We start from the raw sequence: 19631 nt of genomic DNA, 5'->3' as shown, positions 1-19631 counted from the left end.
AATGCAACAGCCATCCGTTATCACTGGTCAAAGTCTTAAGGCCCGTACACACGATAAGAAAATCGGAAGGGAAATTTCGCCCGACGAACGATCTGCCGATTTTCGGATCGTTAGTATAGTGCTTTCGACAGCCGATTACGGATTTTCAGATGACAAAACTGGATGTGCAGGCTATAAAATTTTTATCGTATGTCAAAACAACGTCCGATTTTTGCTTAATTAGTACAGTTTTCGTCTGAAAAAAATCTTAAGAGCAAGACTAGGCATGCTCAGAGAAGAAAGAACACATAGAAAACAATCCAACACATGACATCACTTCTGAAGTAGAATTCTGTCGTACGGGAAAATTCGTATGAAAATAACCTCTTCACTTTCCACATCAGACTAGCATGCAACATAAAACGGCCGACAGATCGTTCGATAATCCGATCGTGTGTAAAGCCTCGTACACACGCAACGATTGTTGGCCGACCGATCGGCCGTCTTTTGTCCAGTGTTGTTGTGTTGGTTGAAATGTGCTCTAGACTGCACACGAATTTTATCGGCCAAAAAAACCAACTTCAGAAGTGATGTCATGTGCTGGTTGACTTTTCGTGTGTTTTTTCTTCTCTGAGCATGCCCAGTCTTGCTCATCACATTTTTGTCTGCCGAAATCTGTACTGACTGAAGAACAATTGGCCGTTCTGTTGACGGCCAAAAAAAATTTTATAAGCCTGCACACCATATTTTGTTCGGCCGAAAAGTCGCAGTTGGTTGTCGGAAGCATTATACTAACAAGCCGACAATCGGCCGATCTGACGTTGGCCGAAAATTCACGGCCAACATTTGTTGCGTGTGTACGAGGCTTTAGAAGCAATATTCAAGTTGCACCCATCCAAAGTTGCACAAAAGTTGCACTCAAAAGTCGGTGCAACTTTGGAGTGGTACAAGTGTGAATGCAGCCTGTCTCATCAGATCTGTACCAGAAAACAGCAATATATAAAGCACATATACATGAATGTGACTGAAGTATACATTCATCAGAAACACATTCAATTCTCTTCTACATTCTCTCACTGCTGTAGATAGAAGACTGAAATCTAATCCGAGCCTGTGTGTACACAGTTATTGTTACTCGGGGGACCCGCAGCACCAGTGCACAGCCACGCCCCCATCACACGGATGGGTATCACAGGCGGACACACATATCCGGTCGGTCGGTTTCCGGTTCCGTGTACAGTAGATGTCGGGGGTCAGGAATGGCTCCTATACACCGCTCTCGGAGCCGAAGTCCGGGCTCTCCCCGGAGAAAACGGCATGACAGCGGCTCTCCGGGCAGGAGGACGGGGAGGTCCCGGTCCAGAGACCGAGGAGTCAGCAATGGGCACCGGCGGAGCCACTCCAGAGACAGAGCTGTGTTCAGCAGGCCGCATAGTAGTAAACAATGGGGGGATTACTATGACAAGGGGAAGGAGGAGATCCTCCGACAGAGGCAGGAGGCCTTCATCGCCAGGTGAGTGACCCCCTATTCACCATACATGTGACAATCTGACCATTCCATCAACCTTAGATCTTCTAAAACTAGGTGATATAAGGTTACCTAAACTATCCAGTCAGACAGGCCCTTGCACTGCGCACTAGTTAGTAGATTGTACAATCAGATTGTCTTGTGTGTGGTGCTCCTTAGATCTGCAGTTGCCCAGACTGGGGATCAGTAAGTTCAGTGGAGAGCGGACATCTCTTCTCACCAGGGACATGCCTGGAGTGTAGTGTACACTGTACATGGCTAGTACACCCACTGCAAATGGGAAGAGTGTAGAAAAGAACACTGGTATGTATGATTAATGCCGGGCGTACACAGATATAGGACAGCACAGCGGCTGAGCTTGAATGCCACCTTTGGGGTAGCACAGCGGCTGAGCTCGAATGCCACCCGGTGTGTGAGTGGTTAGTAATTCTGCCTTGTAGCATTAGCATTTGGTTCGAATCCCAACCGTGACACTGCCTGTCTGTTTTCATGTTCTCCCATGGCCTGTGTGGGTTTCATCCGGTACTCTGGTTTCCTCCCACACTCCAAAGACATGCAGATATGTTAAAGAGGAGCTCCAGCTCCCCCACCCAAAAATTAAAGTCAGCAGCTACTGACTTTTAATATTAGGACGCTTGCCTGTCCAGGGATCTTGCGATGTCGGCATCCCAAGCTGATTTTTCAATTGGCTCCCGGGTGCTGCCGTCGCCATTCCATGTAAGGAAAACTGGCAGTGAAGCCTTGCAGCTTCACAGCTTGTTCCCTGCTGCACATGCGCAAAGAGCTCTGGACTTTGTGAATGGCCGGTGTAACGTTAAAAAACCCTACCTCGTGAAAATTCCATACCTCGTCACTTCCGGTGCACATACGTCATGGAACAGCTGAGCAGGTTACCATTGCGCATGCTCAGAGGTCCGGAGGGTAGGGAATTTTCACGGGGTAGTGTGTTGTAACGTTACACCGCATCAGCTGTTGCCGTGGTAACATTAAAACATCTCGGCTGCTCCTACCCCTGTCACTTCCCTGATCTCGGCTACTAAATTTGAAAGCGGTGGCGGGTCTATGAAAATATAAATCACGGAGCCGAGATCTCCATGATTTATATTTTCATAGACCCGCCGCCGCTTTTACATTTAGTAGCCGAGATCAGGGAAGTGACAGGGGTAGGAGCAGAGATGATTTCATGTTGCCAAAGGGGCGTCGGATTTTTACTTGAAGGAGGACATTGTTTTTTCTTCTTTGTCCTCAGCCGTCACATCCTAGGGAAGTGGTCTTGCACTCCCTGGAGGTGGGTTGCTCGATTTGTGTGTACCTTTTACTTGATGGCTGCTTTTCAGAGGTCCATTTCTCTCTGTGCTCATGAATGGTTCAATGAGAGGCTTGGCATTTGCTGTTTGATTTGGCAGCCGATTGTGTAGGCATATGCCATCAAGGAGCGGGAGCCTCCCTTCCCTGTTTATTAAGTTTCTCAAGTCTGCGAAGCGACAACCTAGTTGTCTGTGCACACTTTACTAACTGTAAAGAAAAAAAGTTGCTGTGTTGGTGTCCTCGGATGGGATAATTTCCCTTCTTTGTCATTGCACTGTTGTCACCCTAGGACTGGACTGCAGAGCCTCTCCATTTCCATATCATAGGGAGAGTGGTTCTTTAGTCTCCAGAGAGAAGAAAATATTTCTGGCAAGATCAACATATTTTTTGCACTTATTAAACAGATATAACAAAACACTTTCAGTGATGTTATTAACAGATCAAATATTATCACATTAAAGAAAGTTCATTGTTGGAGTTTACATACACTTTAATTTAGAATCCTCTGTAAAAATGTTTATATGTAGCAGTGTTTAAAACATTTTAAAACATGCATTATTCTTTCTAAATTTGTATTTCATTTTTTGTTTAAACCCTTAGGCGTTTAAATGAAAGGGAAAGGATTGGGGAGTTGGGAGCTCCAGAAGTTTGGGGCATTTCACCCAAAGTTCCAGAACCTGAGTAAGTTTATATCTGAATCTGCTTTCTTGTTAAGTTGCTAAAAATGATCGTGAAAATCATTACAGCCTTATGTGGTGTTCTATATATCCTTTTTTTTTTTGTTTAGCTCAGACGAACACACACCTGTAGAAGACGAAGAAAAATCAAAAAAATCCAGTAGCTCGAACTCTTCTTCAGAAGGTAGATACATAAACACGTTTTGTTGTGCCCTATTATTGCACATGTAAAATTGTCCTGTTTATCTGTTTTGGTTACTTTTTCCTTTTAAATATGTCTTTGTAGAAGAAAAGAAGAAAAAAAAGAAAAAGAAAAAAAAGAAAAAGTCAGCAAAAAAGAAAAGTAAAAAGCACTCTGATGAAAGTGAGAGTGACTCTGAGTCGGAAAGCAGCGGTAATTATTAATCTATCCATAGCATGTAAATTTCAAGAAATTTTTTTTTCACAATTACACACACATCAAGTCCTAGTATCCATGCCACCAGTGAAATCTCTACTTCTGCACACACCTCAGCCCCCAGCATCTACACCCAAAAGCTAGCATTTATGAGTGTGTTAGATTTTGTTTCACTTGACCCTCCATTCTAGATTGTAAGCTCTAACGAGCAGGGCCGTCCAATTCCTCCTGTATTGAATTGTATTATAACTGTATTGTCTTCCCTCATATTGTAAAGCGCTGCGCAAACTGTTGGTGCTATATAAATCCTGAATAATAATAATAATTATGGGTTAGGCTAGGTGGCAGCATTCTGATTAAGGGGCTGTAGCCATGCCAAGCATTAGCACAGTGTCCTATAGTTGCCTAGAATGAAGCGTGCCGTCAAATTGACCATGCTGGTACAGATATGCTTCTTTGCTTAGCGTAGTCAAAAACAAACAGGAGAAAGTTCAGATGATTAAGGAGTGGCTTTTCAGACTAAACAAAATAGAAGAAATAGAGGAACTTGTTAGCATCTCTCAGGAAAGACTCTCTAAATTTACTAAGACTTGGTATTGGCAGTATTCTGAAACAACCGAAGTTTATACTGACATATGCTAGAAGTCTCCTTTGAGACAAATCCTCATCCAAATGCATCTTTTTACCTCCCTTCTCAGTTCTTAGTAAAAACACTTTTACCATACCCTTGAGGAGCTCCCCCCTTAGCCTCTCTTCCCTTATTGTGGAACGGGAATGAGAGACTACAATACTACCCTTGCCATCTTTGAACTCCTATCCTTTCTCTACTTCACTTTTTCTCTCCCACCCTCTTTCTCCCTGCCTTCCCATTAGTCCCCGTTACTTGTAACTGCTTCAAATGGCTGATGCAATGTTTTTATTTAACATAATGTTGGTACTTGAATAAGAAGCTGCAAACAAAACTGGACTCTTAGCATTATTTCAAGCAATTTATTATATCCAAGATTTCTTTTGTTTTAAAATTAGACACTTTTTTTTTTTTGCGCAGATCAGAGGAAAAGAGAGAAATCCAAGAAAAAGAAGAAAAAACATCGAAAGTAAGTGTTTTTTCTTTTTCAAAGTCCTGCCTAGAAATAAACACCTTAAGTTTCCTTTTCTGTGCTGCTCTCTGATTTATTTCCTTTGTTTTGAGGGTTTTACTTGAAGGCTACACCCTGTGGCCCACCATTCTGTTGTCTAGCGAGATTGCCCATCTGACTATGAAGAACACACTCAGTGGACATGGGTAGCAGTTGTTGGAGATTAACCACCAAGTCAGGGGAAATCAAGATAGAATTTACTTTTGAAATGTTTCTCAAATGGTTCTTGAGAAAGCTCAGCAATCTAAAACACATTCTTTGCCCAGGCTTAGTCTATAGTACCATGGCAGTTAAGCCAATACCTGTATATAACCTAAAATTATGCAAAATGATAATATATTGTAGTCTATTCTCCCCTATAACTTTTTCTGGGCATCTTTGGATGCTATCATTAAGGAATAGCTGCACCACTGGGTCTCATGGTCTTTATCAGAATGGCATTTAGGCATTCCCACACCGGTGACTGTGTTCTGAAGCTTTTATAGCTGCGGGACCAGCTAAAATCCAGTCATAACAAAGTTATTTCTAAGAATCGGTGACTGTGTGCCAATTTTACTTATTTGGTTTATTTTACTTCGTTCTGCTTGTAAACTGTAAAAACAGTGAAACAGACCCTAGACCTAGACATTATGTTGCATTGCAAATTGCCATATTGTTAAAAAAAGAGAGAAAAAAAAAAACCTCATAGTTATTTTTTAGCACAACAGGCTAGGTTTTAAACCCATAATATCCTCAAGAGAAAGTGTGCACTAGAAACAGTAGTCCCAGAGATATTCCATCCTGATATCAGGAGTAGGGGTAAATGCTTTTAAAGAAATGGAACAACCTCCGTGGCAGAAAACCATGCAAATTCACCAGAAATGGTAAGGAGAGGGCAATATAAAGTGCACAGTGGAGGGAAGGAAATAGGAAAGCAAAGAATGAAGGAGGAAAAGAGAAGAAAAAAAGGGGGGGGGGGGGTTACCATTATTCAACAAATACATTTCCACACAAGGACATTGGTAAGAATGCTTGGATAGTAAGGAGCGTACGTTCAAAGCCCACCTGTACATAGTGTATGATCTAGGGATTCCAGCTAATTCCACTTATTCATGGACTTCACTACAAGTTGACCTCTGCTTGGTAATTGCCACGTAACAACTTGATCTGTGGCTTCAAGAAGGCTGGCATGAGGGAAGCTTGTAGAAAGTCCATTGAATCCCTGGAAATGCTAGATATATTTCTTCAGTACTCGCTAATAGAATAAGTGAGTCAGTAACTCAACATGTATTGAAGATCAAGGAACAGCATGGTAACCAGAGAAGAGCATATAAACATTAGTGTGAAGAGCATTGACTGCAGCAGACTTTTCCTACACCTTTTTAATGCTTCAGCCATCTTCAGGCAGCATTCTGGAAATCGCTAAAGCAGCCTACACCTCCAGTTTATGGATGTCAAACACAGATCCTAATGCGGATATTGGCTTTCACTTTAAACAAGCAGCTGGTAGTCATCACCATTACTTGGGGTCTGTGAGATTCATTTACTTACTGTATCGGCCGGTATTTTCGTACATTTAAAAATTATTTTTTTTTTTCCCTTGACAGGTACTCTTGTGGAGGGATCTATGGGTCTAAAAGACCCCAAACCCCTCCTCTGCACTTAAAGTTTGGCTGTTTTGAATGCTGTCATTATTTTTTTAATCTGGCGCCAGTACCCGAAAGTGATGTCATGACATCACGTCCGGGTTTTTGCATGGAGACCCGATCAGAGCCGAATGCGGCTTTGATCGGGTCTTCGACGGCCGTGCAGGCTGGTTGCCTGGGTCTCCTGGTGTGTGTATATATATATATATATATATATATATATATATATATATATATATATATATATATATATATATATATATATATATAATATATTATATATGTGTGTATATATAATTTTTTTTTTTTTTTTTTCCCAATGTTCCCTACAGGAAGAAATCAAAGGGAAAGAAAAGCAAGAAAAATAGGAAAGAATCTAGTGACTCCAGCAGTGAAGACTCTGATGATGAAACAATGCAGGAAGATAGCTGGGTAGAGCGAAGTAAGTGTGTGTGTGTGTGTGTGTGTGTGTGTGTTTTTTGTTTTGTTTTTTTTCACCCCAGCAGAGCGATCGGGTCCGCCTGTCTTTTTTTTTTTTTCCAGGCAGGCTGGATCAGACTATCCATTGTTATCTATTGGGTGGTGCTGTCACTTGCCCGGCATCCAACTCAGTTTGCTTAAAACAGATGTATGGCAATACGTTTGCTTGCCATTCCTAATCAGATGACAGTAAGGTGGAAACAGACATGCAGTCCATTTCCATCTGACCGTCTCATAGAGAACAGCGGGCTGTGTCCGTGTCCGCTCTGCATAGTGTCCTGCTCAGCAGGGATCAGCGGAGAGATGCCCCGCTATACAAGCAGATCCGCTTGGACGGATTCTGCCCCGTGTGAAAGGGACCTAACACTTTGGGACTGATTACTGGAACAATTTCCCCTAGTATGTTTGTTTCACTTCAGATGCCCATTCAGGTTCAGGTTGCAACTTAAGCATGCCCCAGATCAGGATGTCTTTTTGGCTTGAACATGACTTATTTTTGTTTAAAATTGAACTCCAACCAAATATCGTTGAAGTAAAATTATCCCAAAGGAAATTTAAGACCGCTTTGAAAAGCTCAAATGTTGTAAGCTTTTCACACACTATCCAGAATGTAGATCTTAAAAAAAAAAAAAAAAGCTTTGGCCGGAGTTTCTTTAATCAGCCCATTTGAACAGATTCAATTTTAGGCTATTTAAATCTGTAAAAAGGTGAGTTATTGGGTCCCCAGTGCCACAGGTTTAGTGCTTTTGGTAAAGTATTGAAGTTCTAGGTAGCCTTTTTGGGCCCTTTTTTTATGTCCTTCCTGTCCTATAAAAGACATTTTTCTTTGGGACCTTGCTCAGAACGTTGAGCAGGGGTTTCCAAACTTTTTAGTATGAGGGTCACCTCATATATTTTACAAATATTTGCGGGCCAAAAACCTAAAGGTATATAAATAAAATTTAAATTATTGAACATGTATGAGTCCTCAATCCACCTCTTCTACCACAGTCTTCACTACAGCGAAAGCATGTCACAAGGTGGGAGGCAGAGCATGCCTGGATGGGGGGGCCGGAGATGGAACAGGTCCTTTTCTAAATGCTGGGGTGGCCTTGGATGCCGCCACCCTGGATCACTGGCATGGCATGGCATGTTGTATGTTAGGTGTTGTTTTTTTTTTTTGTTTTTTTTCTTTTGTTACATTTTGTGAATACAATGTAGTAGATTTACTAAAACTGTTGCACTCATAATCTGGTGGACTTCAGCTTGTTCAATTAGGCTCTTGCAATAAAACCTGGAAACTGAATGATTGGTTTCTATGCAGAGTTGCAACAGATTGTGACATTTTTAGTAAATAACCCTCATAGGTTTTTCTTCTGCTGAATTTAGGCTGACTTTATTCACCGTGTAAGTGAATAGTAATGCAAAAACACGCATCTGAAAAACATTGGAGCATTTCGGATTTGACTTGCGGGTCAGATGTCCATGTACTCAAACCTTCAGACTGAGATTATAGCACAGTACTATAAACTGACACTGCTGACCATACTTCTGTGACTGCAGTTTTCCGTAGCGCAGGACTTTTGGTGCACTTTCAGAAAAACGCAGCAAAACGGCCCAATGTAATAGAAGTCTATAGCAAAGCGCAGGTAACTTGCTCAAAAACCATGGGTACACTGTGGGAAAACCGCATCAGTGTGAAAGCGCCGTAAAACGGTCAGTCTATAGGATCTGGCTGGAGCCCAGCTTGATCTGTTTTCTTGCTGGTATAAAAAGCACTCTTGTATGAAAGTGCTTATGATCTTCCCACAATATTGAGAATAATACACTGACAATAACTATAATTCATAACTTTAATACATTTTAAAACCATAAATCACATCCAGGCATATGTACTCAGGTCTTTGTACATGGTTAAACAAAGGCAGCAAAATTAACATATAAATGATATTTTTTAGAATTTCTGTTTACAATCTTTTTGTGTGACTTTGTCATCAGAAGCTATCCTGGATGATGCTGAATTAGTAGGACCTGAAGCTCCAATATCACATCTGTCACAAGACGACAAGCCTTTAAAGTAAGCAGCTGATTTATTATTATTTTTTTTTTCTACGGCTTGCCCTTCAACTAAAACTGTTGATTATGTAAGGAACGCATGTAAATAGTTACACGACACGTGGGGTTATTTCATGAACAGCGCAGAGAGCAATGTTATATAATGGACAAACAACCCGAATTTCATCACTTAGTAGGTTTGAGATATCAGAACCATAAAGATGGTTGCTGAGGGTTAATAATTCTTGGTTATTTGCTTTTGTCTCGTGTAAATGTGTAAATTATTACTACTTACAATTACAACAACATTTTTAAACTCAGTGCTGGAAAAGTATAAAAATAAAAATAATTTGCAAAATAATGAACATATAAATTAAAAAGTGTTGCTGCCCCTTTAACCACTTCCTGATCACCCACTGCAGTTTTACGTCCGTCCTATGACGCTAAATACCGGGGGTTATGGCAGCAGATGGCTACCATAACCCCGGTATTTTTGAAAAGGGTGGGCGATCGGCTTTCAGATAAGTGGGGTCCCAGCAGTGGATTCGCCGTGGGATCACCCATAAGGTGCGGCGGAATAGGTGCCCCCTCCTGCTGCGTCCCGGCTTTTTTCCCTGCTTACTGGACCCAACCGCAGCGGGGAAAACGATCCACTCCCGGTTCTTCAGAGACAGGAACTCGAGTGAGGGCAAGATGGCCCTCACTCGACCCTATGGTCGGACCATAGTGACGTCAAACTTCGTTGCCTAGCAACCGGTTTAAAGGGCCGTTTTTTTTTTTTTTTTTTTTTTTACTTTTTTTTTTACTATTTTTTTTAGTTTAGTTGTGAGGCCTTAGGTCTTTTTGACCCCAGATCTCCCAATAAAGAGCATCTGTCATGCCTACTTCTATTACAAGGGATGTTTACATTCCTTGTAATAGGAATAAAAATTATCAAATTGTGTTTTTTTTTTTTTTTTTTTTTTTTTTAACTATGTAACAATAAAAAATAATAAATAAAATAAATAGGAAAAAAAAAATTAAAGTGCCTGTCCCCGTTAGCGAACGCATACTGAAGTCCCGCCCACATATATAAACAGTGTTCAAACCACACATGAGAGATATCGTCGCGATCTTTGGAGTGAGAGGAATAATTTGAGCCCTAGACCTCCTCTGTAACTCTAAGCTGGTAACCTGTAGAAATTTTTAAAGTGTCGCCTATGGGGATTTTTAAGTACCAAAGTTTGTCGCCATTCCGCAAGCGTGCACAATTTTTGAAGCATGACATGTTGGGTATTTATTTACTCGGCGTAACATTATCTTTCACATTATGGAAAAAAATTGGGCTAACTTTACTGTTTTCTCATTTTTTAATTAAAAAAAAGTGAACTTTTCCCCAAAAAATTGCGTTTGGAAGACCGCTGCACAAATACGGTGTGATAAAAAATATATTGCAACTATCTCCATTTTATTCTCTAAGGTTTCTGCTAAAAAATATATAATGGTTTGGGGGATTCGAAGTAGTTTTCTAGACAAAAAAAATTATTTTAGCTTGTAAACACCAAGTGTCAAAAATAGGCCCGGTCTTAAAATGGTTAAGAACCACCAAAAATTAAAATTGTGTTGGGGGGGAAAAAAAAAAAAAAAAATATACAGACATAAGGTGGCGCTATACATCATCGTATTCTTCATAACCAATTGACCCTCAGGAAGATTTACCCCCCTTCAAGACCAGGCCATTTTTTATTATACGGTACTGCATTAAAAATTTTGAGATCTAATTTCTTCATAAATTTAAGCCAATATGTATTCTATGACATATGTTTAGTAAAAAAAATCCCAGTAAGCGTATATTGGTTTGCGCAATAGTTATAGCATCTACAAACTATGGTGTGTGTGTGTGTGTGTGTGTGTATATATACTGGAGTTTTTATTTATTTACCTTTTACTAGTAATGGCGATGATTAGCAACTTACAGCGGGACTGCAATTACGCGGCGGACAATTTGACACTTTGTGGGAACCAGTGACACTAATACAGTGATCAGTGCTAAAATATGCACAGTCACTGGCCGGGAAGGGGGTTAAACATCTAGGGCGATCAAAGGGTTAAATGTGTGCCTAACCAGTGTTTTTGTGCATACAGTGTGCTGGTTTTACGAACGGATGTGCTGAATTTTATTCTCTGCTTTATAAGGAGACAAAATCCAGCACATCCCTGCTGACAGGACAGAGCTCAGCACTATTTGACGTGTTTCGTACGTGCAGACTTCCTCATAGGGCCATATCGCACACCTATACTCACCAGTTTAAGGCTAACCCCAGATTTGCCTAATCTAATAGTTCCAAACTCCAATCTTATACCCTCAAAGCTTAACATTGGACACATTTTATTAGAAATATGCAAGGCATTCATTCAAAATCCAAAACTAGAATAAAACTAAAAAGTCATTTTAATAAAGTAATACTTGGTGATCAGCCCCAACCTCGAATACTTAATCCCCTAACCCCAATAGCTGCCTAACCGTGTACCACTTATCCCATCCTGAAGCAACTAATTTAATATCCAGCTTCTCTCACACAATGTAAATAAATAAATGATATGCATAAAATTAGGATTAAAATTAGTCAAATTAGCATTTTAAATATATGCCTCTCATTACAAGATTCATGTAAAAAAAACTTTATACATCATTATCATTCCTATTCATTAAATGTAGGTTAAATACACCATAGAGCACCCCTACACCATAGAGCAATCCTATACATCGCTAATAAAGCAACTATAGTATATTGTAATTCATCAATGAATTATTTGTAATACAATGGTCTATTGCTTGGGTTATATATGCGCATCTATGAATCATGATCTAGTTTAATCTAGAGACCTGAAGGGACACCTTATCCTTTCACTTGCAGCATTTTGTAAACCATGATTAAACCTTTTTAGTACACCTAAACTGCAGCATTTGGCACCAGTGTTCAAAATAACTAAGAAACAAAATATGGTTGGCAGTACCCTGCGAGGCGCCTCTATCCCTATTGTACGTACAATTGCACATTTTTGCCTGTTGGGACTTTAGATGAAGCACCACACAACCAGTGATAAAAACATAGTGCACGTTTATGAAGTATATGCCAGCAGTAGAACTGGGAAAAAGTGTCATAATGCCAAACAGTTGGCCCAAGTATACAAATCCATTACATGGTTATATACAGTAATCAAATAGTCCATGGTAAATGTGACATAGCATCTATGGTGACCTGATGCGTTTCGTGAGTTCAGTCTCACTCTTCAGGGGTCGATGCATAGACCTATTCTATAAAGTAAAATGGTTAAAAAATATAACCTAGTAATGAACATGGAAATGTATCATGTTCATATAATTTTGGAGATTGATTGAAATGCGAGCAACATTTGCCAAAGTGGTTTTTCTTTTATTTGTAAGAATGTAAGTGTATGCAAGTCCTATCCTTCAAGAGAAACTTCACTCTGAGGGGGGGGGGGGGGGATTAAAAATCAGCAGCTACAAATATTGTGAAGTTCAGCTTTACTGCAAACTAGATTTACTTGATCTTGCGCATATATGCGAATAATAGATATACATCCAAAGAAAGAAAATGGCCTATATTTGTGTGTTATGTTTGTACATGTGAACTACTTTTTGTTATATTTAATGCATATTTATCTGTACAGCTATGGCCATGCTTTGCTACCTGGTGAGGGTGCTGCGATGGCGGAATATGTTAAAGCTGGAAAGCGTATCCCAAGGAGAGGTGAAATTGGCCTTACAAGTGATGAAATTGCCTCTTTTGAGAAGTCTGGCTATGTAATGAGTGGAAGCAGGTGAGTGTCTGTTGATCAGACTACAGACAACAGCAATTTGTTTTTAGGGCTCTTTAGAATTAAGGTGGTGGAATTTGTTTCTAAACTGAAATAAATTGTAAATGCCCATTTTAAAAAAAGGGTAGACACTGATGCCTAAACATTTTTTTTTACCTTCATGCAAGGAATACATAAAAGGAAAATATTTTTAGGCTTTTGAACCACTTCAATGACCTTAACATTTTAGAATATATTCATTAAAGGGAGATTACTTTTATTGTACTACTCTGTGTGAGCAAAACATTAGTGTTGCATAAAGCCTGTAGTTCATACTATGTAACATTTTGCTATTGTGCCATCATGTCTGTTATCTCTTTACATCTGCATACATGTAGCAGTATAATATTGGGTGAAAAACAAAGCTAAATGGTCATACATAACCTACTGACCTATACAGCAACTGCTCCTGTAAATTGTCTATACTTTGTGCTATATGGACCACAGTCTCCGGAGATATTGCTGCAAAAAGCTGAACTTCAGGCAGGTTGCTAATCTTTACTTTCTGTCCATAAACACACTGCAAACGTGAATATTTTATTTTTTCCATACGCCCACGTTTTTCGTAAAAGTCGATGACCCATCACTTTGTACTGGACGCCATATCTATTCCCAGGCTAAAGGAGGAGGTATTAGAGAATCCCCACATCACTTCCTGTCACTGTAAAGGTCTAATTCAAAAACCCACAATTTTCATAACACAATGGGAATGAAGGTGGATGGGACTGTGGCTGGTTTTAACACTGCTTAGTCGGCCACAGCTTAGTGGCCGGGACAGATCATAATTGTAGCCCTCAATAGGAATTGAGTGCGGGTGGGTATGTTCAGTGCTCAGGCGGCCACAGCTTAGTGGGCGAGACAAGCTGGGAGTCGGAGTCGCCTTGGGCTTCCCACTAAAGCCTGTGGTGACATATGTATACCCCCTCTGGTCAAACTGATCTACTGCGGGGATGTTACAAGACTGGTGGCTCAGGGACCGATCAGTACAGAGAGAAAATAAGGGACACTGATCCCATATTAAACTGGCTTTTCATGGCGATATTTTTTTTTTTTTTTTTTTTTTTATGCAGCCTGTGGGCTGAACGAAATAAAAAAAGAACCTAACCGATTCCTTCGCTCATATCGATAGATTCGGATGAAGAAATTTCTGCCAAGAAAAGTGTTAAAAAAATATATGGCGAAGCATAGGGGAGATCCACTCTCTGTGTCCACCCCATCTCCTATGCTTTGCCATATTTGTTCTTTTTTCTTTAACTGTAACAATAAAACACTACAATATAATAGAATAGTATACAGTGCAGTAAAACAATAGAATGGTGGTATCTGCAAAGAAAACTATATGTAACAATGAAAAACACAGCAACAATAAAACATTACATAATAGCATAAAGTACAGTAGAACGGTGGTATCTGCTAAGCAAACTATGGTTAACAATGAAAAACAGTAACAAAACATTACAGTATAGCAGTATATTAAAAAGTACAGTAAGAGTAAGAACAGAAAATTAACTCAAAAGAGAACTCCTTTTTTTTTTTTTTTAGGGGTGTTTGTTTTTTTTTTTTTTTTTTTTTTTTTTTTTGGAACTATAAAAAAACTTTAAACGTTCCAGGCTAGGGTCTGTCAAAATGCGATAGCAGTCTTTCGAGACCCTGTGTGAGAGTGTGCCCTACTGTACCCTATACTAATACTCTACAAGTGTGTAGTAGCGAAAGAAACGGTCCTCGATGCAGAGACCAGGTTGGTCAGGACAGGAGGGATAAAAAAATGCAGTTGTCGTGCCTATATCCGCGTTTTCTACAGACACATCTTCTATGGGGTGCTCTTTGGGTAGGGGGTACCAGGGAGGACATCCGGAAAATGCCTCTCATGCAGCCGGCTCACTGCATCTGGATAGTGAATTTGGGCCACAGCACCTTCTGAATACAGAAGGGCTGTGATGATCTCTTCCTGGAATTTTTGGAAGGATCCCCTTCTTCCTGACGCTTTGTACAGTACATAAGCGTTCAGCAGAGCCAATTGGAATAAGTATACAGACACTTTTTTTGTAACAGTGTCTGGCCTTACAGGCAAATAAGTACAACACTATCATCTGGTCGTTGAAGTCCAATTAGGTCGCACGGTGCCACATGCGCCAATTCAAGAATCAAAAAGGCAACTAAAAAGTGGTACGCTTGTGTAACAATTGTCCACGTATAAATGGTACCCCTTTCCGAATAAGGGTGACACGAAGTCCCAAACAATCTTGCCGCTGCTCCCCATGTAGTCTGGGCAGTTGGGGGCTCCACATTGCTATCTTTTCCCTCATAAATCCGGAAACTATATATAGCCTGTTGCCCTTTCACAGAGCTTATACATGTTGACCCCAAGGGGGGGGGGAGTAGGGGTGCTGCAGAAGTGGTGGGCTCCCAATAAGGATTTGCAAGCGCATCAGGAAGGACACTATGGGCTCTAGCGGCCTGTCTTTGAATTATTGGTGGCTGTGGGACACTACTTGTGAGAGTCAGCGCTCCAGCTTGAACTGCACTTATGGGACTCGCTACATCACCAAGTGTTACTGCAGTCCGGGTTTGGCTACGACCAGGGTGTACTAGGCTGCTGGTGCTTGCCAGTTTACCAGAAGGTTGAGCGGCACTAGTACGACACTCTGCTGCATACGAGAACCCTGCGATTGTTGCACCTCAGCAACAGAAGAACAGGGTCGGGTACGCCTGACCTTAGCAGGGACCACTACTTCGTCATCAGAGCTATCTGTCAGGGTGCCGCTGCTCTCTACAGGTTCCAATACTGAGCCTGATTTTGACAGCGAGGCTTCCCCATCGCTGTCATCTGTTATGCTCCGCACCTTGTAGGCTTCTTCACTAGTGTACCTCTGGTTGGACATTTTGGCCAATACATTTATAGGTGCCTAGTGTGACTCCCAGGTAAAAAAGCACCTGGTTGTCAAGGACTGTTTGAACCGCTACCAAAAAATCGAACTGCTAGTGCTAGCAGAAATCAGGCCTGACTCTAACGCTGCGGTTTAGTGTGCTGTGTATTCGAAGTGACAGTAATCTGTTGATACTGCACTTGGAGGGGCTAAATCCAGGTGCGGGCAAATGTCGGGGCTGATCCTGCTAACGCTAGCGTTTTGGGGACGCTGTCCTGGATTGATGCTAACCAACGTTAACTGATGTCACCCGTGACACTAATAATGTGATCAGAAAAAAGATCTGTACATTATAATAGTGACAGGGCAATGAAGGGTTTAACTAGGGGTGATCAGGGGGTTAAATCTTTATTAGGGGATTTATGGCAGGGGCTCTAAACCTATCTAAGACTGCCTCTCACACTAACATTAGTGTCACAAGTGACACTAATCTAGTGATCAGTAAATTATCTGTATGCTGTATATAGTGACACTGTGACAGGGAGTAAAAGAGTTAACTGGTGGGTGATCAGGGGGTTAAATATGTGCCTGTGTGTACTGGTGTCAGTGTAGTGCTTGTGTAATCACAGTTGATGCTCTCTTCTCACGCTGGGACCGAAAAGGGCTCCAGGAGAGAAGATTGCATCTTCCTGTGCCTGTGTTTACATTACACAGGCACAGGTTGCTCTGCAATTGGTCAGAAGATGAACAAAATCAGCACATCGCAGGGTTAGGGGGCGCACGCGCAGTTACGTCGGTGCGCACAGCAGAGCCACCTTGCTGCAGTGAAACTGCAGCGGGTGGTCAGTGACTGGTTAAAAGAAGTATAGAAATTTTTTGCACATTTATACTTGCCTAGGTGGATGCAGCATTGGTCCCCCCGCCGGTTTGAACATACTGTGATCTACAGGAGTACAGCCAAATGAGCTTTGGCTGTACTCCTTTAAATACACCTTGCTGTATACACAGAAACCAGTATTCCCATACTTAGTGCAGATTATTTTACAAGCATCTTTTGCTGCTTTTCATCACATTCTCGGAAAAACACGTCATACTTACCTACTCTGTGCAATGGTTTTTCACAGAGTTGCTCAAACCTCCTCTTTTGGGGTACCCCACCAGTGCTTTTGGCTTCTTCAGCAAGAGTCTACATAATAAGGCGCTTCATATAGGGGGGGCACTGATGCGGGCTCAAAACAGAGCCACGCTGCCTGTGTCCGTAGTCACAGACAGCACGACTTTACCCTGCTCACTCATCACAGGATTTAATTGACAGCAGCAGGAGGAAGAGAGCTGCTACTCTCGGGCACAGCGCTGCATTAAGATTGGGTTGAGGTAAGTATAAAGGGGGGAGGCTGGGGGCATCCTAAGATCCTAATGCTTAGAATGTAATAAGGTAAAAAAAAAAACCTTAAGCCTTTAGAACCACTTTAACACTGGATTGACAGTTTCTGTTGTGGTGCCTCAGTATTATCAGGTGAGATTGTGGAAATAATTTTGTGTCATATATATGCTAACATAATGTTGTGTTTGTTCAGACATCGCCGTATGGAAGCTGTCCGTCTGCGTAAGGAGAACCAGATTTACAGTGCAGATGAAAAGAGGGCGCTGGCTTCATTTAACCAAGAAGAGAGGCGGAAGAGGGAAAACAAAATCCTGTCCAGCTTCAGAGAGATGGTGTACAGAAAGACCAAAGTGAAAGAGGACAAATGAGACCCTTTTACATTTACAGAACTGTTCCAGTACTACAGGTTGTTCAGGGTCATCCGATTGATGTAATCAGCTGGTATTCTGCTGTCTTCATCTCACAAGACAGTCTCACTAATTACCAACTCTCCAAAAAAAGATTTGGGGACACCCCATTCATGCAATAAAGAAATAAAATCTTACTTAAAACTTCACTTTTAATGGAAAATGCTTAAAATGATATGTATGCTTGCATAAGCATAAACTAAAATTTTTAAACTTCTTCTTTTAAATGTTAAGTTTTTAAATTAGATTTCTTTTCTCTATTGTATTGATGCTGTGTTCTCAAATCTCAGTGTTCTATACCTAGCAACAGTCTGTCTTACAGGTCTATTGTTTAAGTTTGTGTTTTTAGCTTTTATGTTCAGATATAATGTAAGGAATTCCTAAAATTGGAAAAAATTTGCAAAGAACTTTGAAGTTGTAAATATACTTTAATAAAGAGAAAGGAATCCATTGTTAGTGATGGCAATTGAAGCCATTTTAAATTATTTTATAAGCTAACCGCTCAGAATATAGGCTGGGTATAAATATGCTCTCTATTCATTATTTTATTTTTTGTTGTACAGAGTACATTAAATCTACAAATGTAAAGCACCACATAATACTTTTGTTGTAATGTGAAAATGTTTGCCCCGGATGGACTAAAGGTGGACTTTAGTGAGTCCGCAGAGAGGAAGGGGAGCGCTTAGGATTAAGGCTATCCAGTGATAAACACGTTGGATTAAAGTTATTCAGCCATGAACATCGTATATGACACTCCACATCAAGGTAGTGAGGAATAACCGTACTTTATTCAAACTTGAAGCAGGAAAGGGTTAAAAAAACGGCATTCAACCAAAGGACAGAGCGGATATCAAGCTGAGCCTGTATACTTGCTGTTACATCCTGCAGCAGCCAGATCACAGGGAGGTTAAGGATGGTAAAGCCTCCTGAGCCACACTTGATGAACAGCCAATAGATAGCCAAGCAGTATAGCTGTTTGTCTGGTGGACGAGACTGTGGCCCCGAACCAGTGGGGAATGCAGTGTGCAGGTGGAGACACCAGGGATGATGTCAATCACCTGTGCCCGGAAGCCAGCCCGAAGATCCGCTTGTCAGTGGAATGCAAGCCGGAAAGAGAGAGGTCTCGTCCCCATGACGACATGTTTCATGCTTTCGCGTCTTGTCAAAGTTAGGACCTGACTTTAACATGGCGCTAAAACATGTCATGGTGGTGGGGCCTTTCTCTTTCTGGCTTGCATTTGGCTGGCTTCCGGGGACAGGTGACTGACGTCATCACCGGTGCCCCCCCCCCCCCCCTCCCTGCACACTGAGTTTCCCCACTGGTTTGCGCCACTGTCTTCTCCACCAGACAAACAGCTATACTGCCTGGCTGTTCATCAAGCGTGGCTCAGGAGGCTTTACCATCCTTCACCTCCCTGTGATCTGGCTGCTGCAGGATTTAACAGCAAGTATACAGGCTTAGCTTGATATCCACTCTGTCCTTTGGTTGAATGCTGGTTTTTCAACCCTTGCCTGATTGCTTCAAGTTTGAATTAAGTACGGATATTCCTCACTACCTTGATGTGGAGCGTCCTATACGATGTTCATGGCTGAATAGCTTTAGCCCAATGTGTTTATCACTTAATGGCCTTAACTCTAAGCACTCCCCTTCCTCTCTGCTGACTCACTGTTTCCACTCTCCATCCTAGAAGTTTTTAATAGAAGTAGCTGGGGCTTGGAATAGGCTGCATTCCTAATTTCACTGGGTGGCGACCTTTCTTTGTTGTGTCTAAAGCTGGACTTTAACCTGTAGCATTTAGTTTTAAAATTGTCATTCTCAGAACGTTTGTTAGCTTATTTAAAAATTAAAGGGGATGATTCCACAATCTGTTTTGCCCTTGCTGAGCAAAAAAAAAATCGAAGGACAAAGATGGAGTAATTTTGTTGAATCAAATAGGAACAAACT

General features: G+C 41.1%; 1 protein-coding gene across 1 annotated transcript; it reads left to right on the top strand.

Annotated features, from left to right (window-relative positions):
* The first annotated feature begins 1174 nt into the window (after positions 1 to 1174).
* Positions 1175 to 17811, top strand: NKAP (NFKB activating protein). Its single transcript, XM_082264551.1, is given in 11 exon segments — positions 1175 to 1492; positions 3416 to 3496; positions 3603 to 3676; positions 3779 to 3791; positions 3793 to 3799; positions 3802 to 3886; positions 4938 to 4986; positions 6986 to 7095; positions 9111 to 9189; positions 12843 to 12992; positions 17473 to 17811. Coding segments are annotated over 11 exon segments (1077 nt in total). The 5' UTR covers positions 1175 to 1238; the 3' UTR covers positions 17648 to 17811.
* The last annotated feature ends 1820 nt before the right edge of the window (positions 17812 to 19631 follow it).

Source organism: Pelophylax lessonae (genome assembly GCF_965119305.1).
Source record: "Pelophylax lessonae genome assembly, chromosome: 7".
Lineage (NCBI taxonomy): Eukaryota > Metazoa > Chordata > Amphibia > Anura > Ranidae > Pelophylax > Pelophylax lessonae.
This window is presented reverse-complemented; position numbering and strand designations above follow the sequence as displayed.